The 24591-nt window shown below is 46.9% G+C and overlaps 1 protein-coding gene across 1 annotated transcript in view; it reads left to right on the top strand.

Annotated features, from left to right (window-relative positions):
- Positions 1–17646: 17646 nt before the first annotated feature.
- slc8a2b (solute carrier family 8 member 2b) overlaps positions 17647–24591 on the top strand; it is a 22125-nt gene continuing 15180 nt past the window's right edge. The window contains 10 exon segments of the mRNA XM_053422743.1: positions 17647–17877; positions 17879–18037; positions 19976–20113; positions 20344–20571; positions 21180–21452; positions 21454–21486; positions 21488–21568; positions 22128–22253; positions 22469–22676; positions 22945–23075. Of these exon segments, the coding sequence (XP_053278718.1) occupies positions 17647–17877; positions 17879–18037; positions 19976–20113; positions 20344–20571; positions 21180–21452; positions 21454–21486; positions 21488–21568; positions 22128–22253; positions 22469–22676; positions 22945–23075 (1608 nt within the window).

Here is a 24591-nt window from a genome sequence, read left to right as displayed (position 1 = left end):
GTGTGTGCAGTTGAATATTCTGGGAGGTTAAGAATGAAACGTAAAAGTAAGCTTAGCTTCAGAGAGAGACTTTGTGGTGGAATAGCCCCGGAGGCCCCGGGTAGCAGTGTGAAGTCGTTGTTTGATTACATCTGAAGAAGCCTGGGTTAAATCACTGTTCACCCCTGAGACTCCAAAGTGTTTCATCAAAGACTTCTCCCTCCCCTCCATCGGCATATGGTGAGGAGATAATGAGGGAATGTACTCTCTACTGGTGTGATCTGTGAATATGGCCTATACAAATACAAATTGATTTATAGATGATGATTGACTTCTCAATACCGAACCATAACATGTGACCAGAAGAAGATGAATGTTCGCCACCTGGTGAAATGTCTCACAGGATGTGACTCGTCCCCGAGTCCCACCAGAGTAGAACACTCACATTATCTCATTTCAGATGTGACAGATGATGTTTCCACATGTTTTATTTATAAATCTCTCCAAGAAACAGGATTAGTTTATTTACATACTGTTTTACATATATACAGTTTATCTATATACAAAGTGCTTTGAGTGGATGAGGTACTAGAAAAGCTCAAAGAAGTCCCTTCAACATTTTACCATTCAGCAAAATGTGTCTCACATTTCATATCAAATGCTTTTACTTTAGTGGTTTAGTGCTTCGAGCTGAATACAACATCCTGGATTGTTTTTTAAGTAACATCTTTCTCCTGCTGCAGCACAAGTTCTGTGAGGGAAACATGAATAAATCCAGCTTTGACCCGAAGGATGTTGAATCAAATCTCTGAACTGATCTGACGACTCTCGAATTTCAGAAAGAAAAAAAAATGTCTCTCTTAAAAACCGGTGTTGAAATGGTTCAGTAAAGTTTGCTGGAGATCCTCAGTGGGCAGCTGTCAAGAGACGGAGAAAGAAAAGGAGCAGGCGTCAGCTTGATCTCTGCACTTTGGAATTCTGTTGAATCTGTGAGACCTGGTGAAGCTGGGTTTTGAATGTGTGTCACTTTATAGCAGAGATGTTCTGAAACATCTGAGAATGAATTCTTGTTTCTACAGGAAGTCATTTCTTTACAAACTCCTTCAGGTCGAATCTTTATCTGTTTGTCTGAGACTGAAAATGAATGAAGTTAGAAAACGTCAGACTCTGATGGAGATGTGAAACTATGATGGGCCCAAGGAGATTTAATTATAACTCAATGCTACTTCTAATAATAATAGTTTCATACATCTCTCATCTCATCATCTCATCGTCATCCGCTTATCCGGGGTCGGGTCGCGGGGGGAGCAGCTCAAGCAGGGGGCCCCAGACTTCCCTTTCCCGGGCCACATTGACCAGCTCTGACGGGGGGATCCCGAGGCGTTCCCAGGCCAGTGTTGAGATATAATCTCTCCACCTAGTCCTGGGTCTTCCCCGAGGTCTCCTCCCCACTGGACGTGCCTGAAACACCTCCCAAGGGAGGCGCCCAGTGGGCATCCTTACCAGATGCCCGAACCACCTCAGCTGACTCCTTTCTAAGTAAAGGAGCTGGCGTCTCTAAGGGAGACGCCAGCCACCCTTCTGAGAAAACTCATCTCGGCCGCTTGTACCCGCGATCTCGTCCTTTCGGTCATCACCCAGCCCTCATGACCATAGGTGAGGATGGGAACGAAGATCGACCGGTAGATCGAGAGCTTTGCCTTGCGGCTCAGCTCTCTTTTCGTTACAACGGTGCGGTAAAGCGAACGCAATACCGCCCCCGCTGGTCCGATTCTCCGGCCAATCTCACGCTCCATAGTACCCTCACTCGCGAACAAGACCCCGAGGTACTTGAACTCCTTCACTTGGGCTAAGGACTCATTTCCTACCCGGAGTAAGCAATCCATCGGTTTCCTGCTAAGAGTCATGGCCTCAGATTTAGCGGTGCTGATCCTCATCCCAGCCGCTTCACACTCGGCCGCCAGCCGATCCAGTGAGTGCTGAAGGTCACAAGCCGATGATCCAATGAGGACCACATCATCCGCAAAAAGCAGTGACGAGATCCTCAGACCACCGAACTGCAACCCCTCCCCACCACGACTACGCCTCGATATCCTGTCCATGTATATCACAAACAGGATTGGTGACAAGGCGCAGCCCTGGCGGAGACCAGCACCCACTGAGAACGAAACTGACTGGCTGCCGAGGACCCGAACACAGCTCTCGCTTTGGGAGTACAGGGATTGGATGGCCCTGAGGAGAGACCCCCTTACCCCATACTCCCGCAGCACCTCCCACAGTTTCTCCCGGGGGACCCGGTCATACGCCTTCTCCAGATCCACAAAACACAAGTGGACCGGATGGGCATACTCCCAGGCCCCCTCCAGGATCCTTGCGAAAGTGAAGAGCTGGTCCGTAGTTCCACGTCCGGGGCGAAAACCGCATTGTTCCTCTTCAATCTGAGGTTCGACGATCGGCCGAACCCTCCTTTCCAGCACCTTGGAGTAGACTTTACCAGGGAGGCTGAGAAGTGTGATACCCCGATAATTGGTACACACTCTCTGGTCCCCCTTTTTGAACAGTGGAACCACCACCCCGGTTTGCCACTCCTTTGGCACTGTACCCGACTCCCACGGGATGTTGAATAGGCGTGTCAACCATGACATCCCCTCAACACCCAGAGCCTTTAGCATTTCTGGCTGGATCTCATCAATCCCTGGGGCTTTGCCACTGCGGAGATGTTTGACTACCTCAGTGACCTCCACCAGGGAAATTGACGACGAAACACCATCAACCTCGAGCTCTGCCTCCAACATAGAGGGCGTGTTATTCGGATTCAGGAGTTCCTCAAAGTGTTCCTTCCAACGTCCGACGACCTCCTCAGTTGAGGTCAACAGAGTCCCATCCTTACTGTACACAGCTTGGATGGTTCCCCGTTTCCCCCTCCTGAGGTGCCGGATAGTCTTCCAGAAACACTTTGGTGCCGACCGAAAGTCCTTCTCCATGACCTCTCCGAACTTCTCCCACACCCGCTGCTTAGCCTCCGACACGGCAGCAGCTGCAGCCCTTCGGGCCTGTCGGTACCCTGCAACCGAGTCAGGAGTCCTCCAGGATATCATATCCCGGAAGGCCTCCTTCTTCAATCGGACGGCTTCCCTGACCACCGGTGTCCACCACGGTGTCCGAGGGTTACCGCCCCTTGAGGAACCTAAGACCCTGAGGCCACAGCTAGCCGCCGCAGCTTCAGCAATGGAGGCTTTGAACACCGCCCACTCCGGCTCAATGTCCCCAACCTCCACAGGAATGCCAGAAAAACTCCGCCGGAGGTGTGAGTTGAAGATACCTAGGACGGGGGCCTCCTCCAGACGTTCCCAGTTCACCCGCACTACTCGTTTGGGCTTACCAGGTCTATCCGGAAATTTCCCCCATTCCCTGATCCAACTCACAACCAGATGGTGGTCGGTTGACAGTTCCGCCCCTCTCTTTACCCGAGTGTCCAAAACATGCGGCCTCAGATCAGATGACACGATCACAAAATCGATCATTGATCTTCGGCCTAGGGTACTCTGGTACCAGGTACACTTATGAGCACCCTTATGTTTGAACATGGTGTTTGTTATGGATAATCCATGACTAGCACAGAAGTCCAATAACAAACGACCGCTCGGGTTCAGATCAGGGAGGCCGTTCCTCCCCACCACGCCTCTCCAGGTATCTCCATCGTTGCCCACGTGGGCGTTGAAGTCACCCAGCAGAACTACGGAGTCCCCTACTGGAGCCCCATGCAGGACTCCATTCAGGGTCTCCAAGAAGGCCGAGTACTCTGAGCTGCTGTTTGGTGCATACGCACAAACAACAGTCAGAGTTTTCCCCCCTACAACCCTTAGGCGCAGGGAGGCGACCCTCTCGTCTACCGGGGTAAACTCCAACACCGCGGCGCTCAGCCGGGGATTTATGAGTATCCCCACACCCGCCCGGCGCCTCACGCCCTTGGCAACTCCGGAGAAGAATAGAGTCCAACCCTTATCCAGGAGTACGGTACCAGAACCGAGACTGTGCGTGGAGGTAAGCCCCACCAGATCTAACTGGTAGCGCTCCACCTCCCTCACAAGCTCCGGTTCCTTTCCCCACAGCGAGGTGACGTTCCACGTCCCCAGAGCCAGCTTCTGCCGCCCGGGTCTGGTCCGTCGAGACCCCTGACCTTCGCTGCCACCCATGTGGCTGCGCACCTGACCCCAACGGGTCTTCCCACAGGTGGTGGGCCCATGAGATGAAGAGAGGGGGGGTGCCACGTAGTTTGTTCGGGCTGTGCCCGACCGGGCTCCGTGGCAAACCCGGCCACCAGGCGCTCGCCATCGAGCCCTCCGTCTGGGCCTAGCTCCAGACGGGGGCCCCGGGCTTCCTCCGGGCTGGGTCCCATCTCCTCTTGTATCGATATTCATTGAGGGTTTTTGAACCATTCTTAGTCTGGCCCCTCACCTGAGACCACTCTGCCATGAGAGACCCTACCAGGAGCACAAGGCTCCAGACAACACAGCCCTCAGGTTCACAGGGACACGCAAACCTCTCCACCACGATAAGGTGACGGTTCCAGGAGAGGTATCACAACAAGTTTCATACATTGTTGTGATAATTGGTTTATGTCGGATCGACGGTTATTAAATCACATTCTATAGCTATTTCAAACTTCTGATCAAACCGATGAATTAGTGAGGGCAAGTTTGACATTTAAGACTTTAGAAGCTGCAAAAATTTATAAATATATATTTAGTTTCCAGCTGCAGCCTCAAAGATCTACACAGATAAACAAAAACACACAAAATAGTCCTGTTTCCACCTCAGACCAACAACAGTGGACTCACACAACTGTCGCCCTCTGACTCAGGATCTGTTTCATAACCACTTTAGACCAGAATGAAACACTGTGAATGCAGAGCCTCCATCTTCTTCCTCTGCTTCTTCCTCCGTCTCTTTATTCTTGACATTTTCCTTTGACGCTCTACTTAACCTCAATTTATTCACTTTGACCTGTTGTTATTCAGCCGCTGCTCTTCGAGCGACCTATTCACGGTGAGGAAACCAGTTCCATTAGCCTCCGCTCCGGGATGACTGGCATTTAAAGTAGATGCTTATGGCTTCCAGACGATATCACAGCGACTGACTGACGGAGTAATGAGTTTAAAATACAGAGCAGCAGCCGAGGATGAGACGGATTCTGACGAGAGGAGGACGTTTCAGTTGGATCCAGTTAGTGAGGTTGAGTTTGGGTTTTCAGTCAAACAGTAAAACACAGTTATCCTCCCAGGAATCAACTCTTACTGGTCAAGCTGAGGATTTCCTCCTTTAACAAATTCAATCATCAGTTTGAACGACACGTCAGATGTGAATCAGGCCCCTCATGTGACTCCTCCTTCTATCGTACCAAATCTTAGTGTTGCATCTGTTTTCTGGTTGAAAACTGTTTCAAGAGAAATCGTAAGAGCCTCCGACCAACATGAGCTGAGGAAACTTTATTCCAAGTTCATATGTGAACCTCCCTTAATACAGGTGAAGCTTTTATTCCCAAGCAGAACTCACTTCAGTCTCTTTTTACTGTGTTGCTGGAGATCAGCATCAGTCAGTGGATTCTGAATCTTTCTTAAAGCTGCTCAGACATTTATCATAACTTGTATTCAGTTTTTCACTCACACACACACGCACACACACACACACACACAGACACACACTCGACCGACACCGATCATCTCCTTCTAGAGACTCAGCGGACACAAAGAAAATGATTGTTGAGAGACCAACTTGCTCCCTGATTTAGCCTTAATTTGTCCTAATGAGAGTTTCTGTTAGTGAGGAGGAGGAGGAGGAGGAGGAGGAGGAGGAGAGAGTCTCCCTTTGTTATTTGAGCCTCTTGATATGAGGTTTATTCCTGGCGGACACTAGAAGCTCCTTAGTTTGATTTCCTGGTATCAGGGGGATGAGCAGGCCGAGTTGTGATCTCCTGGTCGTTCAACAGGAAAGTGAAGTAATATTCTAATCAGTGGAAATTCTTCGTTCTCTGCTTCAAAGGGACCAGGAACTGAATTCAGTCTTTGTGTTCCTTACACCTGAGCTTTTCCTCCTGTGTCATGTCTGCCATGAAACAGGTCTGTTGCTCTCCAGGCTCCTGGCGGCAGGCTGTTCTGTGAATCCTCCTCCGCTCCTCTGTAGATCGACTCTGTCTCACACTGACTCCGTGATGTTGAGATCAGGGCTCAGTGGGGCGGCGACCATCTGCTTCAGGACTCCTTGTTCTTCCAGGCTCTCTCTCGGGCTGTTGAATAAATCCGTCAGGTGTCCCCCCCGATGGTGTTGTGTGATGGAGGAATATCTAAACCTTAAATCTTCACATGGTTTCTGTAAAGTCCCTCAGAGGCTCCAGACTGACAGACAGACAAACTCATTGTTATAGTTTTCACGTCTTTGAGCGACTTTTCTGTCGAGTTGTTTTCATTCTTCACTCACTTCTAAGACTTCCAGTTATGTTGTGAGTTACTGAGGCTCAAGACAAATCTCAAACCACCTCATCCTGTTTCTCAAATAAGTTTAAAGTTTACTGAGTGTTTTCCTCTAGTGAGCAAAGCATCACAGCTGGAAACAAGAACAGCCTTATGATAGTAATAAAAGCCAAAACACGATAACTCCTCAGACAATGTTAGAGTACAAAGCTCCATCATGCAACCAATGGTTTCTGATGTCATAGGAGACAATGAGAATGGAGATAAATGCTGAATGCTAATGCAGCGGTTGGTGCCTGCGACTCATTCGTCATCTGGAAACGAGGGGGGGGGGGGGCAGAGATGGAGACAGATGCAGCTCCGCTCTGTAAAGGGAGCAGGAGTCCTCCTGGCAGCAGATAGAACAACGCCTGGCTCAACATCTGAGGTTTGGAGGGAGGCAAGAAAAACAAAGATAAAGGAAACGTTTGTTTGTTGTTTTGTTTGCAAGAGAACAGAAACGACAGATTTCCATAAACCTGGTGAAAGGATGTTTTACAGGTCAGAGAATAAACCTGACATTTTCTCTTTCATTGTAATGAAAGAGGTTTTTATTTCCCCAGGGAATAGATCATAGATCTTGATGAGAATAAATCAGGCATCAGGAGCAAATATCCCTGAGTGATGGAAATTTGATGCAGCTTGATTGAATTTAACGGACTTTTGGGTCAAAGGTAGAAACTCTACTGAGTTTCATTCTAGTTAAACTTGAGACTATGTTGAAATGCAGATATTCATTTTACTTATTCCACAAAGCAGCCTGAGAAGGAAAAGGAGAAATCCACTGCATATAAATAAAATAATGTGTATTTCCTCTGGTGCCTGACATGTCTGTTATAACTCCAGTTATAGACGGAGAATACTATGTCTGTCCGTATTTAGATTGTCTCACAGCTGCTCAGCTGATCGGTGTCACACTGGTGACAAGTTTCAAACATCACTTTTCTACAAGTGACTGGATGTGGAGCACACGACCAGAGGACCGTGCAGCAGCCGGATAATTATCAGCATCCGTAGAGAAGGTTTTAAGAGAAGTGGAACTGAGCTGTGACGGCTCGTTCTACTTCCTCACCCAGATGTTATTCAAACAGCAGGAGGCGCAGCAGCGAGCTCCAGGGAGACGGGCGGACCACATGTCCTGCAGCCTGTCTGGATGCTCTGAAGCCTGGATTCATGCAAGGCCCAAAACATCAGCCCCTACCGACACGTTCATTTTGAAGGGGCACTGCAAGATTATGAATAATTCACAGAAACATGAGGGGTGAGCTTGTGCGTGTTCTTTCTCCCTCTCCTCTTCTTCAATGACCGGACATTATTCAGGCCTTCCATGGATTCCAGCTGATTCCAGTTTATTGGTGCACTTAGCGGCAGGTCTGAGGTTTGTTGGATCAAGTTGTTTATGGAGGAGTTAATGGAAGAGTTCCAGCCGACGCAGCAGCCGGCTCCTTAATGCCCTCTTCATCAGCTCGGGGATGTGGAAGTCAGAGACGTAATGAAAACTCTTTCTGTGATTTATTATCTCACTCACTGCTTCACCTGAGCACCAACTCTGCACTGATACAGTATTTAGTGTGTGTGTGTGTGTGTGTACGTGCATGTGTGTGTGTGTGTGTGTACCTGCATGTGTGTGTGGGTGTACGTACATGTATGTTCATGCATGTGCACCTACTGGAGGTTGCTAAGTAGCAACTTGTTGTTGCCAAAGCACTGTTTGCTTTGTGCTCTTTAAGTATTCCCATGAAAGAAAGGACTGGCAAAGAAAAGACGGAGAGACAATTGGAAGTGACCCACACACACACACACACACACACACACACACACGCACACACACACACACACACACATATAGCTGTATACCAGAATCTAGGTCACTCAAGGTGTCTGAAGGATCACACTCGAAGGTAGAAACCAGCAGTGATGTGAAACACTAGAGAGGCCTTTTTCTCATTTCTGCCCAGCCGACCAATCAGCACTTCAGATTCTGTCTATACCCTTCAGGTCCCGGTCACACGTGTGATGAGTCTGTAACGACCTTCTCCTGCTGTTCACTTCCAATCTGAGCCACTGAGGAGGTGGAGAGAACTGTTGCTTCCTGTGGAAAAGTTATTCTCTGCCTCGCTTCACTGAGAAGTTTGACCTTCAGCACTTTTTCAATTCATGACAAGCAATCCCATGATGCTCTGGGTGTTGTTGTCATGAGGGAGGCGCAGATAAAACACACACATGGAGAAATACAGCAGTGGGGGGATACCTCAACACTTTAATGCTTTTCAATGTAGTACTGAGAAGCCTTTGTGTGTGTAGGTCATTAATCACACAAACTGTCTGCCTGCTAACTAACGCTGCTCAGCCAATTACAGGCCTTATAAACACACTCTTCATTAAGCTGTCGTGATGGATGGGACACAAAACGGAAGTGGTGCGTGTCTTGCGTTGCATTGTGTGTCGGTACGTGTGCACAATGTAAACATGTATTAATAGCTCAGACCAATACCTGGTCTGAGTGCTTTTAAAGGTGGAGTCCTGATGTATATCGATGCACAGAGCCACTATTTGCTTTCTCCTCCACATGGAATGAATCTAATCAGGGAGTTTGCATTTTGTGAACCTATCAACCTTAACGCTTATCAACCCCTAACCACAGGAGGGAGGTACAGACTGTTTCCTACTGGTGACTTGTAATGGATCTGAAAAGCCTCATTAAACAACAGTAGATGTGTTTGGAGAAAAGGAACAAGGGACCTGTTGATCCCTGACAAAGCTAACACGTTCCCTGAGAGTCTCAAGAAATACATCTCTGGAAATTCAAGAAACTGATGAAACACAAACACACACACACACACACAAACACACTCTAGACTGTTTATAGTGGCCCCTGGTGGTTGGCTGCAGTAATACTCATGAACCCTGTCTCCTCCATGATAGCAGATGGGACATGGCGCAAACTAAAAAGTCAAATCGGACCCTAAATCAGTTTCTCCCAGATTTGCTCTCTGTGGTTTTAGAGAGTTTCTATCACACTGATGCATGTTCACGTTTTCATGCTTGTGATGAGTTTGATGTGAATGTGTTATTGATGCTGACCTTGATACCACGGCTCACAAACACACACCTCCAGCTCTCTCATGAACTCTTTCCTGTTTGACTCCATCACCGGTCATTTCAGCTCTGGAAGTAAATGATGAAGAGGAGAACTCTCCTGTGTGGGTGTGATTCCACTCCACACACACACACACACACACACACACACACACACACACACACACACACACATTAACAATGGAGCAGAGGACTCTTTCTTTGGCAGGGAGGTGGAGAGTGAGTTAATCCAGCTCCGCTCCACTGATTCAGGTCGACTGAACCTTCACACTCAGCAGCTCACACAATAGAACAGAATGAGTGTTTTCTATTGTGCTGGAATGAAGTCACCTGAGCCTCGTCTCCTCTGATGTTTCCCGCTTGTCGACTCTGCAGCAGATGGTGTCATCATCACACGTGCTCTCACGCAGACACAGGTGCATGCTGGGTTGTGGCTGTTTCCCCCCCCCCCCCCCATCGGGCTCATAGGCTGAATGATTCATTAACGCTGCTGACAGCTGGGGCTCGGCATCGATTTCCTCTTGTGGAACCCTTTATAATTATTCCCTCGGAGAAATTAGTGTCATCAAAATTTACAGCAGCAAAATCTTTTTCAATGAACTTTCCCCATCTGGCTCCTGGTGATATGACAGCGTTGTGTGATGAAGGGCAATCAAATTTCCTTTAACGTGGTAAATGGGACGGAGAGTGTCCACAGAGGGAGGTTGTGGTGTGTGGGAGGAGAAGGGGGGCGGGGGGGGGGTACTGCCTTCACGCCCGTGGCAACATTCACCATCGTTAATTTACGGTGACACAAAGGAAAGTTAAATCTGCCCGTCCCAACGGCAGCTGTGAAAAAGTAATGAGGGGAAAGAACATTTCCTAAAAAGTACAAAACTCAGCTTCCTTTGAAAAACGCAGTTGATGAGAAACCCTCGAGCTTCTGGAAACAATCACTTCCCTCAGTCTGAAGACATGAAGGTGACCTGAGACCAGTTCTTCTGTCGACAAGGTCGTCCTGACCTTCAGAGGCAAGGATCCAGCAATCACCGGTCAGAAATGGTGTATTTAAGTATTTTTCTCCCTCTCAGAAAAGAGTGTTTTATCATGTTGGCTTCAGTTCTTTGATTCTAAACGGACCATAATAAAAAATATGAACATCAGCTTCTTCATCAGTATTGAAGAAGACTTGAAAGTAGAGATTGAGACATAAACTCCTGAGGAAAATGTTACTGACGTCTGATCTCATTAGTCCGAGAGGTCTGATCCATGTGATCTTCAGATTAAGGCTCAGGCAGATATCTTCAATCTGCCTGATCAAACAAATAGACCTTCACAAAACAAGATGCTGATCCGAGGAGCAAAGGGAAAGAAAATGGTCTGATGAGCTGAATCTTCTACTTGCTGTTGTGTAGCCTGTTGGATTCTTTTTATCAGATACTCACACGTGGAAAACTATTATTCAAGTTGTTTTAAAAATGGTAAAAAACGACCTCCTGCTGAAGGTGAACTTTACACACTCAGTGTTATCTGTTTGCAGCGTTAAGAGGTTTGTGAACACAGAGAGAGAGAGAGAGAGAGAGAGAGAGAGAGAGAGAGAGAGAGAGAGAGAGAGAAAGATTGAGAAAGCACCAGGGACATAGAAGCCTCATTCCTCCAAAGAGTTTTTCAGCCACGACTAATGCAGGCGGCTTTTAAACCTCCAGAGACCTTGCAGACAGCTCAGTGTTGGAAAGTGTGTCGGATCGGGAGGGGGGGGGGGGGGGGGGGGGGGGGGATCCTTGAGTTTTAACTTTAGAGCTCACTCAGAGTCACATGAAGACCAGTTAGTCCACTGGTCTCATTCCCAGGTCGGGATCATTAGTCCCACTGCCACTCCAAACCACTGGTCCTGTTTTCTCAGCCAACAAGACGGGATTTCAAAGGTTCTAGTTCCATTATTTATATCTTAAGTTGATTGTAAATATTTAAAAAATATTCTAATTAGATCTGATTAGAAATGAGAGACGGCTCTTTGATGAGATCTTCCAGAATCTACAACTGAACCAGTTCAAGGTGAATGATCAGAAGAGTCCAACACAGAGCCGTGGATCCATCTTGTGTCAGGGACCTGGATGGACCTCCATGGGGCCATGAGGACTTGTTGGACACTGTGGACAGATGAGGACGCTGAGTCTGTTGGACTCCATGGATTCTACATGACTGTGTGTGGCGACTGAAACGTCCCTGACAGCGAGCGTCCATCACTCTGCTCTGGATCTGACCTCTGACCTTCCCCCCGAACCTGAACTGTCTCTTTTAGACACATGAAAACATCTTTACCTTTTCTGAGTGTGTGACTCAGTGGGAGCTAGAGAACACTTCACTCCGTTCATCCTCCGTTCATCCACCTTTGACAGTTGTTTCCACAGTAGAACCTCAGCTGTTATTTTTGTGCTTGAATATAGTTTGAGGATTGTTTTAATTCGGAGCTGCCATGTTCCAACCTCTGCAACACCAACCAGGGTAGAAAATGAAAGGATCTTTTTCCCTCAGTGCTCTTAAAGACCGTTCTGTTTTCTGAATTTCCCACGGGATTAATAAAGTATCCATCTATCTATCTCTCTATGTTCTCGTCATTGTTTCACCTCCTCTTTCTTCTTTATCAGCTCCAAATGTGTTTTCTTCTGGAAACTGAGTTAGTGTGTTGGTGGCTGTGGAAACCTGTGCTTCTGAAATGAAATCCTCAGCAGCTACGTATTGATTTTGAACATTGATTTGTCATTTACTCTGTGATTGGTTCTGTGCAGGATAGAGGGGGGGGGGGGGGGACAACAACAGGGACAAAGTGTGATTCAGACAGAACTTTAATGTGGAATATCAATGTGTATTCTGACCGTGTTCAACTATTTACTCAACGGTGGATTTGTCTTCAGCAACAACAAGCTCAGTTTGTCTGTGAACTTCTGCTTGGAGTTGTATTTGAGATAGTTTGTCTTCATTTGGGAAGTTGGAGAAAGTGGAGATGAGTCGTCCATCTTTATTTACAGTCAATGGTTTGAGCCTTTTTGTAAATCAAAGTCCATTTAAACTCTCTAGTTACTGTGTTGGTTCAAATGTGATTAATGTTCATCTCCTGTGAACACATCCGATCTGACCTCGTCCTCACAGACCAGCCTCATGTGACAGGGACAGGTTTGAATCCCACGTCACCATCAACAGGAGTCGGTCGGAGCAGATCTGCTTACAGCTCTGTTTAAGTGGCTGTTTGATGAGAGTGGGATTACAGGCTAATGAAGGCACTTACTGGAACAAGCATGATGGGAGAGGAGAGATCAGATTTACAGGAAGCTCAGAGATAAGAGAGGGAGGACGAGTCGGGAGCCGAGCAGCAGATGTGACAGTGTGTGTGCAGTCGTTCACCGTATGCTCCTGTTTTTTAATTTGTGACAAAAGCAAAGAACGTGGACCTGTTGTGTCTCTGCTCCGTATGAAGATGGACGACATGACAGCAACTAAAAAAGAAGCCAATGCCTCGGTAGGGCCCCCTGGTGGCTGGCTGCAGATTTCTTACATTTTTGAAAGTTATATTGATATTTACGAATTATTTTCATTCACTGACCAAACAAAACCATTAAATGCAAACATATAATCTCAACGCTTGAATGAAACATCGCAGAAAGAAGCGGGTGTTCGGTCGGTGCGGTTTAAACTTTTCAACCTCTGTAGATGGCCACAGACAGTTTGAGAAACTTTTTTGAGTGAAACTGAAACGACAGTCCAGGAGTTCTCCAGAGGACTCTGAGAGAATGAGAACAGTTTGAATTGGACTCTTTGAGCTGAGCTGCTCATCATCAGATGAAGGTGTCAGTTCACAGACGCTTCACATCCAATCTGACAGAGACTGACACAGGATCAGCCCAAATCCAGGTGACGCTCCTCTGAGGAGAGTTGAATCAGAATCTCTGAACTAAAGCTCTGAGAACTTAAATAAGAAAGAGATTTCAGTTTTTAATATCATTTAAAAAAAAGTTTGTAAACGTTTCTTCTCTGTCACATTACGGCTCATTGCTTAGATCAATGAAGGGTTTCTACAAGTGTGTGTGTGTGTGTGTGTGTGTGTTTGTGTGTGTGTTCAGGTCTCTCTATCCCTCTCTCTCCCTTCTACTCTCTCACTTTCCCTCTCTCTCTCTCTCTCTCGCCCTCCCCCAAAACCCCCCCCCCCCCCCCCGTGGTGATTGATTACTCCGCCAAACCTCTCCCCTGGTTGCCATGGCAACACGCCAGACCTGTACTCACATGACGATATTAACACGTTTAGGACCTCGACCCACGTTGTTGCTGCCCCCCCCCCCCATTTAATACGTCCTCCCTCCCCCCCCCACGCCCATAAGTCCTCTTCTTTATTAGTTTTGTATTTACCCCTCACGTCCTCCACCTGTCATCCCTCCTTCTCTCTTTATGTTGCTCCTGATGCTATTTCAATCCTTTGCTTTATCCCCCTACATCCCTTCACTCTGGACATCTCCTGTCTTTCATGGTTCTATTATGGAGTCACTCCATGTACCCCCCCATCAGTCCATCCATCCTCCACTTCTCTCTGTGGGACACTCGATGCTGCTGTCACCATCAGGACGCTGCCGGTGGGATCATAGAGATCTTACAGCAAAGACTCCAAAAGCTTCAGAAGATTTCATTTGAAATTTCTTCTAATAATTTTATTTTTTTATATTTGGGGAGCGCAGAACATTGGATTCATGTGGAAGTGTCACTGGTGAGGAAAAGAAGAAGAGAATAAAAAAGACCTGGACGATAGAGAAAACGATTGAAGAAAGCTGACATGAAACTAAGAAGAGTGTTGACCTGCCAAAGAGAGAATGTTACTTCTTCTTTGGGTCATATCCCATCTCTCAGAAACGTTTCATGGAAATCTGTTCAGTCGTTTTGCGTTATCCTGTGTAAGTAACAAATTAATAGAAACAACCTCCTAGTGGAGATGATTCACACTAAACAGACCAAAGTCTGAACTGTGGCACAATTTAAAGATTGGTTTATCAAAAGTAGAATATCAGGCAGAGAAGGTGAATTCAGACTTAGGAGGAGACTCTTATTTTGAACCAGGATGAGAAACGTAGTATTTCACAAACACAAAACCTTCCTGATGCTGAATCTTTCCACCTTCAGCTTCTCAAACAGACCAGCAGCTCCTGGTCAGAGCAGCCGAATCTCTCATGAGGCCATTGAGCACAATTTCCTTGTGCGGGCGAGTATCAGCTTGTATCAGCGAGGCTGCTGGGAGTTGAGAGAGCTTCACCAGTCACTGCCCCAGTAGCACAGATTCTCTCAGGCTGCTGCTGGTGCAGGCAGATAATGTCTGAGTCTGATGTGAGGTCAGCCTGAGGAGCTGCAGAGCTCCAAACATCACGGAGCCAGGTCCATCAGAGGATTATGAATTATATAGCTAAAGGCTATAAGGCTAATACTAGAGCCTACGATGCTATGGATTCATGTTCTTTTCAAAGTATTTCCTAAAGGCTCAGTGTGTAGAATCTAGAGTTAGTTTCAGTTTGTTCAGTCTGGGCTGCTGTAAAAAACATGGCGGCCTCCAGAGAGAATCAACTCCTGATCTAAATATAAAGTATTTATATATAAAGGGCTCATTCGAGGGTAAAGAAAACAAATATTTGTACAATTTAGATGAAACACACTGGTGATAGCACCACTAGGATTATTTACAAATTACAAAACCGGCCATGTTGTGTGTCCGGAGCAGAATCGGTTATTGATTTTATGAAACACATCCAGCGTCGTTGAAGCAAAGACATTTAGAAACAATTAAAAAAAGACTTAAAGTGACCAGAGAGACACAGAACTACTTTAAAGACGAGTGAGAGATGAGAGGAGGAGAAAGTGCATGTTTGTGTATATGTCTGAATAAGTGATGGACTATGACAGTGTAAGTTTTGTAGTTTCCCTGGAGCCAGCTCCCTTCAGCCTCTGTTCCTCCTGAGCAGCTGATAATGAGATTCTAATATGAGACGGTCCCAATCAGACGACAGCAGCAGCCTGGGGCGACTTCATCCTGACAACACGGCTCTGGTTTCCTTCCTGTTGTGTTTGGGTTCAGTCCACAGTGAAACCAGAGATACAAACGGGGGGGGGGGGGGGGGGGGGAGAGACGTGTTGCTACCCAGATTCAGACTGAAGGAAAACCTGCTGCCTCCACATGAGCAGGTGAATCAGAGGAGACGCTGGAGAAGGTCGAGCTTGGTTTGCTGTGGAAATCAGTTTTAATACGTTAGTGCAGCAGGAGGCCGTCAGTTCATCACAGACGCTTATCTGTCAGTGGACTGTGGTTGTTAAAAACCTGTTTAAATATAATTCTGGAATGAAAAGAACAACTGGTTTGATGGATAAACAGTTTGTTTACACATGAACTAAACTCTGTGAGTGAATATGATCATCCAACTGATTTAAGTCTGCAGCAGGAATATTTTTCAGAGGATGTCTGTTTTCAGGGTTAACATTAACACAGAAAAATAAACAGCTAAAAAGTTTCAGTCCTTTAAATTTAGCAAAGGACGATATCATCCACATATAAATAGTTAATGGTAAAAATTAAAAAACGAACACCTGAATGAAGAAACAGTTCTAAATCCATTTCTGTCGTGTTCATAAGTGTCGCGACGTGCAGGTTGTGCAGCGACATAGTTTTGTAACGTTTATATGAGCAGGTGTCTCCTCTGAAAAGGGCAGATGGAGAGAGAGAGAGAGAGAGAGAGAGAGAGAGAGAGAGAGAGAGGGATGAACGAGAGGAAGGAGGAGAAGAGAGGTGGAAGATTAAGGGGCCGGTGCTCATGGCGACGGAAACAGGGTTCAGTCCATCTGTCCATCCTTTGGTTTCACACTGAGGTCTAACACTCACCGTTTGGCACACACACACCAACACACACACACACACACACACACACAAACACAAACACAAACACACACATACACACAGTTTTGTTGCCAAAATATATTATAGACAAATATCCCACTTTATTTGGTTCCTGTCAGTGTGTGTGTGTGTGTGTGTGTGTGTGTGTGTGTGTGTGTGTGTGTGTGTGTGTGTGTGTGTGTGTTAGCCTCAGGTTTGAATGACCTAAACAGTCTTAAACCTTATGTTGTCAGCTTCTCCCTCCCTGAAGGCATCCCTGTGACTCAACATGTTTTCCTCGTCCTTTCTCTCTCTTAAACATCCTCCCTTCATTATCTCTCTGCTCTCCCTCCTTCTGAATCTTTATTTTTCTTCCTCCTCATCTACTTCTCCTCTTTCTCCCTTGTTCTCATCCTTGTTGTCGGTTTTTCTTCTTCTCTTCAGGTACAGATGAAGTGGTTTTTATTGCCTGTTCTGAGAGAACATTTAAAAAGTTCAATCAAAGACAGAAAATTCTCCCTAACCCTAATTTCCCATCATTAAGATAACCATATACCTTCTCTTTTCTTTACCTCCCCTCAGTCTCTCCATCTCCATCTGTCCTTCCTCTTCATCTCTCTCTCATAACCTTCCTCTCTCCACCTGTTCACCTCCTCTTTTGTTTTTCTGTTTATCTGTGACTCACCACAGTGAATAATGAGCCAGGTCTCTGCTGAACAGCGTCATCTGCAGTGAATCACACATAATACGCAAACTTTATAAACAGATTTCTGTCTATATATGAGGTTTAAATGGACTCACTTGACGTGTGTGTGTGTGTGTGTGTGTGTGTGTGCGTGTGTATGTGTGTGTGTGCGCGTGTGTGTGAGAGCGAGCTTTGTATAATCTTAAAACTCAGATTCCTCCTCTTCAGTTTTCCTCTCTCAAGTCTTCAAACAGCTTCAGGAAACATGTCTCAAACAAGTTCTCTGTTGTTTGATCTGTCATAAACTAATTTGCTTTCTGTTCTCTCTCTCTCTCTCTCTCTCTCTCTCTCTCTCTCTCTCTCTCTCTCTCTCTCTCTCTCTCTCTCTCTCCCTGCAGGTGAACTACTCGCACCACCCTCAGCTCGACCAGCGCCTCCCCCCTCCCAACTCCCATCGTCCTCTGCCTCGCCGGTTCTCCTGGGAACCGCATGCAACTATGTCTCTCTTCGCCTCACCCACCCCCTTCCTCCTCCTCCTCCTCCTCCTCTTCCTCCAGCAGCTGCCTCCCTGTCAGCCGGAGTCCGACCGCACCGATCCCAGTGGCGACCCCAGCCTGAGAGCGGTCACTCCCTCCATGTTCCCCTCCTCACCTCCCACCTCGGAGCCCCTTGGTAACAGCACCCTGTCCAGGAGGAGACAGAAGTGTGATGAGGCGACGGTGTGCCGGCCCCGGCATCGTGCTGCCCGTCTGGAAGCCCATCAACCCGGGGCTCGGAGCCCAGGTGGGCAGGGCGGTGGTCTACTTTTTGTCGCTCATGTACATGTTCCTGGGGGTGTCCATCATCGCCGACCGCTTCATGGCGTCGATAGAGGTCATCACATCGCAGGTGAGAGCGGCTGAACGCAGCAATACACTGATGGTCAAGCTTAAACTCTACTTCCTTCCCCTGAGATCTGTTGACTTGTTAATGTGAAGTATTCAAAGAGGTTGTTTTGTCCCAGCATCCCAACCTGTGTGGTGGTTCCAGTCCCTCGTGGTCAGAAACCTCCCTTTCACTGGTTTCTCCTCTAACCCATAATAATCCTGAAAGCAGCAGCTCCTCACATCTGAGACCCTGCAGCGAGTTCAGGTTCAGCAATTTGCTCTTTGAATTGGATAAATCTACCAGATGTGATTAATAGGAATTGTTTGAATATTTGATTGAATATTCACATCCTTGAAAATTGGATTTAAATTTGCTAATTGAATCTCTTCAGTTGATTAAGAACTCCCTCTTCCAGAGGAAAGGCAGTGTTGCAGAGTAGCGCTCATAAAAGCTTGAACTAAAGAGGCCAGGTGGAATTCTGTTTCTCTTTCCTCACAACACTGGACAGCTTTTCTCTCAGTTTTAATTAGCACCAGCGATCAACCCTATAATTAACTATAACAACGTAAAGAATTAGTATAAAACTTTATTAAAGTGACTCATTTGTTTAACCATCTGAAAACCAGCCGGCAGGAGATTGATGTTTACACGATATGTTTAAATGAAAGTAAAATACAAACTGCAGTAGTTGGAACATTTGTACTTGTTGCAGCAGGAAGTTTGTTTGTTTACGTCTGTGCATGTAATGAAACATCGTTTATTGACTAACATAACCTTTTAGCTTGTACAGATTTTCTGGAAACATTTGAGGATTCATGGAAGTCCCCCATGTAAACATTGGCAGAGTTCACAGATGAACTCACGCTGCAGGAAATCCACCGCTGGGTAACAAGCAGCAGAAGTAAACCTGCATCATGTTAATCCGGTTATAATGCAGTGAACTCTGGTCTATGATTAAAGCACAACTGGTTTACTGTAGCGTGTCTGATGGGAGGAGGTGATGCTTCCAGTCATCGTGTCTGTCCTCTGATCAGTTTCCTTCGAGGGGATTTGGCAGATTTCCTCTTTATCATTGGTCCTTTGTGATGGAGGCGACGACTCTGGAACAGACACACAGAGTTTACAGAGCTTTGTTGTTGTTTGTTTACCAGGAGGGTTGTTGTCTGTTTGAGCTGAACACAGCAGAGATTACTGAGGTGGAGTCTCTCGCTCAGACAGAGTGTGACAGTGTGTGTGTGTTTGTGTGTGTGTGTGTGAGAGTGTGTGTGTTGTCCTAGATGGCCTGTAATGGCTCGGGTAGTGAGGTTCTGCTGTTTTAAGCACTTTGGAGAAAGAAAGGATGAATGGAGGCTCAAGTCCAATGTGAGGGAGGAGGAGGAGGAGGAGGAGGAGGAGACATGAAGGTCGAGAGGGGCGATAGATTATTATTTAGTGTCTTTTATTTTACTTGTTGGCCTTTACTTTTTCTTACTGGTTCTCCCAGTGTCTGTGGTTTTCTCCAAGTAGCTTCCAGCTGGCAGCTAAAGGAACGTGCTGCACACAGAGGCACTGAATATATATAATATATATATATATATATATATATATATATATATATTATATATATCTATATAAATACAGAGCATTTACCATTTATAGGAGAAAAATACATACGTCTATAAAGAAAGAGCAGATGTAGTGTGAGATGGTGTGTGTGTGTGCCGGGGGGGGGGGGGGTCAACAAAGCAAAATGAAAGGCTTAATGGATAAAGGAGTGTGTTCATCCATCCTGTTCAAGGTCAGTGTCTGATTGGTGTATCCCACAATCCATCACTGCTGCAGCCAACAGCACCTCCGTCACTGACCCTGTGTGTGTGTTTGTGTGTGTGTGTGTGTGTGTGCGTGTGTGCGTGTGCGTGTGTGTGTGTGTTTGTGTGTGTGTGTGTGTGTGTGTGTGTGTGTGTGTGTTTGGACCAACAGGAGAAGGAGGTGACCATCACGATGCCAAACGGGGAAACATCAGTGGCAACGGTTCGAATCTGGAATGAAACCGTGTCTAATCTGACGCTCATGGCTCTGGGCTCCAGCGCTCCAGAGATACTGCTGTCTGTTATAGAGGTACACACACACACACTAACACACACACACACACACACACACACATACACTCTTCCCATAATTAATTACATTCAGATTTCCTGTGTAACTGTATCTTCTGCGGAGCTTTTGAACAAATCTCTGATCAATCGTTTGGTTTAAATCTCTAAAACATTGACGCCTCATTTCTTCTTTCAAATAGTGAACAGTTTGTTTAGCTGCAGCTCACACACACACTCTGACTCCTCCAGGTGTGCGGTCACAACTTTGAGGCTGGCGAGTTGGGCCCGGGAACCATCGTGGGCAGCGCCGCCTTCAACATGTTTGTGATCTTGGGGATCTGCGTGTGGGTGATCCCCACCGGAGAGACCCGCAAGATCAAGCACCTCCGGGTGTTCTTCATCACCGCCTTCTGGAGCATCTTCGCCTACATCTGGCTCTACCTCATCCTGTCCGTCATGTCGCCGGGCGTCGTGGAGGTGAGGCTCAGAGAGGGAGGACGGGATGAGTGGGACCGCAGGAGCTCAAAAAGACTTTTAACTGACCAACGTTTAGTTTGATTCAGATTCAGCTTTATTGATCCCGAGGAGGTAGTTTGCAGCTTAACGGTTCACTGGGGCACAAACAGCATTAATCAATAAATCAATCACATTTTAGTGGTGAAGCCGATATTCACAAATCACAATTTGTCTCATTGGACTTTACGACATCCAATATGATACGTGTCACAAAGCACAGGTCAACAAACAGACAGAGGTTCGGTGAAGGACATCAAGATAAAGGATGTAGAATCAATGGCAATAAAAAGACAATATGTAGATAATAACTACACATTTATTACAAGTGAAAAGCTCAGTCATATAAAATGACTGTCTGAGCGCAGAGGGAGTGAGAGGAGAGGAGAATCGGTCAGTTCTCCTCGGAGGCATCACTGTGGTCAGCTGACCATTTGGGCCAATTCCCTTCAAACTGTGGCTTCATCTTTTCTAAATCCCCCAGAGTGCATCCTGTTCCGGAGGAAGTGATGTTTTGACCACGATCTTTATTCAAACATGATTGTGAGAATTTGTGTGTGTGTGTGTTGTAGGTGTGGGAGGCCCTTGTGACCCTGCTCTACTTCCCGGTGTGTGTCCTCCTGGCGTGGATCGCTGACCGCCGCCTCCTCTTCTACAAGTACATGGGCAAACGGTACCGCGCCGACAAGCGCCACGGCATCGTGGTGGAGACCGAAGGAGACCTGACGCCCAGCAAGGGCGGCATGGAGATGATCATAGACGGCAAGTTCCCGCCAAGAGGGGGCGCCGTGTTCCCTGCAGAAAACTGCGGGGGAGCTCAGGACGGGGCGGGAGGCGCCCGCCGCCAATAACGTGGGGGCTGGAGCTCTGGCAACAGGAGGTGGGGGGCAACCTGCCCATCTCCAGCAGCATGATGGTCAACGCGGAAACCAGTAAGGAGCTGGACGAGAGCCGCAAGGAGGTGAGAGGAGGAGAGGGAGGGGAGGAGGAGAGGGAGGAGAGGGAGGAGAGGGAGGAGAGGGAAGTGAGGGAGGAGAGGGAGGAGAGGGAGGAGAGGGAGGAGAGGGAGGAGAGGAGGTGAGAGGAGGAGAGGGAGGAGAGGGAGGAGAGGGAGGTGAGAGGAGGAGAGGCAGGAGAGGGAGGAGAGGGAGGAGAGGGAGGAGAGGGAGAAGTTCAGTGTTTTAGAAATGCTTCAGACGCATGATCCAGATTTACACTTTTCTCACAGTTAATCAAACGTCAGTAAATAATCCTCCTCATGATTCTCCCACTAATATTAAACCAGAAACATTCACTGGTTTGTACAGAACATGGATTTGTATTCAACATCAGACCTTTTAAAGAAGCACAAACTGCTGCAGTGACTGGTGGAGCAGGGCCTGGTGGTGCAGTGACTGGTGGAGAAGGGACTGGTGGTGCAGGGCCTGGTGGTGCAGGGGCCTGGTGGCGCTGCTGCAGTGGGTGTTTGTGTGCGTGCAGCCGTGTGAGCTGATCTCTGATCAGGTCTCTCTCTCCTCCAGGTGATTCGTATCCTGAAGGAGCTGAAGCAGAAGTATCCCGACAAAGAGCTGGACCAGTTGGTGGAGCTGGCCAACTACTACGCACTGCTGCACCAACAGAAGAGCAGGGCCTTCTACCGCATACAGGTAACACACACAAACACACACACACACGCACAGACACACAGACCAACAACATAACATGGAGTCGTTTAAGGACCTACAACTCACACCACCCTTCTTTGTTTCAGACCCTTCAGTTTAGTCTCAGCGTGGTTAGTTAGTTGGTTAGTTAAAGTATCGGGTGTGAAAGGTTCCCTGATATCTAACATGAAGTCCTGCTCTCCTCCGTGTCCCTCAAGGCCACACGCATGATGATCGGAGCCGGTAACGTCCTGAAGAGACACGCGGCCGACAACGCCCGGCGCACAGCGGTGGTGGACGAGGAGGCGCCGGAGGACAGCGACCTGGGGATCTGCAGCCGCATCTCCTTCGAGAGCGCCCACAGCCAGTGCATGGAGAACTGTGGCGTCCTGACCCTGGCTGTCGTCTGCCTGGGGTACAGACATGGTTACATAGTGAAGCTTTGATATTCTGTCAATTCACGGCTTTGTGTTTATAATGTGATGATGATGAAGATGAAGTTTTGGAATCTGAGGTTTGATGAGGTCGATCTAAACCTGAGAAGTGAAGTAATGTTTTTGTGAAAACATCATTATTTCGTCTGGTGAATGTGTGATTTTATTCTCAGGGAGTAACAAACGTGTCAGTGTTTAACTCGTACATGAGTGGAACTGAACACAGTCATGAGTTGTTCTGTTCTGTCTCCGGGGTTCAGGCGGACTGGGAGAGAACACCTTCTACGTGGACTACAGGACTGAAGATGGTTCAGCCAACGCCGGCTCAGATTACGACTACAGCGAAGGAACGTTGGTGTTCAAACCGGGAGAGACTCGCAAAGACATCAAGGTGAGTGAGGAGGAGGAGGAGGAGCAGTTTGAACCCTGAACCACAAACCACCTGAGAAAACAGGAGCTGGTCCCTGAACCCCCCTCAGCCGGGTTCGACTATTAAAAGATTCATTCTGCATTTCGGAGACTTAACGATGCCTCTAGGATTATTTGGTTGAGGAGGAGACCTGGGCCGAGACAGGTTTCACTTCATGGAGCTGCTTCACATGCTGCTTCAGTGAAGGATATGGGAGTAAATCAAAGTGAAGAGAAAGAGGAGGTGAAGAGATGAGACTGAGAGTCGCAGCAGGAGGACCAGAGAGGACAGAGACCCTGTCCCTCAGAGAGGACTCCCTCTCTCACCACGTTCAACACATCACTTCACCCAGTGCATGAAGGACATTGGGTGAAGTGGTTCTTGGATTTGTTTGTTTTCTTAAACGTGATTTGTCCTTTGATTCATTGATTTCAAAACAATAACAATTCATTAAATCCATTACAATTTCAAAAAGTAGTATAATACATGATAATTTGAAAATAGCTTAAATACTGAAATCCTTGTACATGATGCAACGTTATGCAACTTTCATTCTGCAATAATCAAAAGCCATCCGGTATTTCTAATATTCAACAATTCAATGCCGCTTATGATATGATATAAAAAACTTATATTCAAAACAAAATACTGAAATCTGAAAAGAAGGTTCAACTTTAGATTATCAAAATGAGCAGCAGTTTATTTGGATCAGTTAAAAGTTCAATGTTTTTGTTACAAATGAAAACATAACTTTACAGGATGTAAATATTAAGGACAGAAACCTGAAGGACAGAGGCCTGAATCTACTCTGCTCAGTGCACTATGAATTAAAAGGTGGAGACCTCGGAGGTCGGGAAGTCTCTCCTCAGATCCAGAGTCTGATCAGTGGAGACTTGTGTAATCGAGGAGTCACACATAAGAAGCAACATGAAGGAAAGATGGAGAGACGATGAATGAGTAATTTTACAAAGGTCAGTGTCATCGATCGCTGTGCCAGAAATAAAAACCAATTAAACTCCCACGTCTCACTGGGCTGCCAGACGTCCACTCCCGACCACAGCAGCATCTCCAGAGTGGAACCATCAGGCTGCTTCACAGGCTGATTCAACACAGAGCTGACGTGTGAGAGCTCTGTGCTGATGGAGCGTCGGAGGCAGTCGCTCTCTCAAGTCGCAGAATGAATCTAATGTTGCATTGTTTGCATCGTCTCATCAGCAGAGAGCAGAGCGGTTATTCACGTCTAAGAATATGAATGTAGTTAATAATCGATCTGTAAACATAGGAACTGTACATGTGTGAAAACCACAGAGTGTAAATCAACACATCTACTTCTCCCCAAGACAAATCCACTTGGATGCTCCGCCCACACCTACACTCAACCACTCACAAGTCTCAGCTGTCAATCAGGACGATTTTCATAAATTAGTGGGGGGGGGGAATCGCGTTATAAATTGTTTATTTATGCGTTATATGAAAAATGAACAAATGAACATCATTG

Source organism: Pleuronectes platessa, chromosome 5, assembly GCF_947347685.1.
Source record: "Pleuronectes platessa chromosome 5, fPlePla1.1, whole genome shotgun sequence".
Lineage (NCBI taxonomy): Eukaryota > Metazoa > Chordata > Actinopteri > Pleuronectiformes > Pleuronectidae > Pleuronectes > Pleuronectes platessa.
Note: the sequence above shows the minus strand (reverse complement) of the source record. Positions and strands in the feature narration are given on the sequence as shown.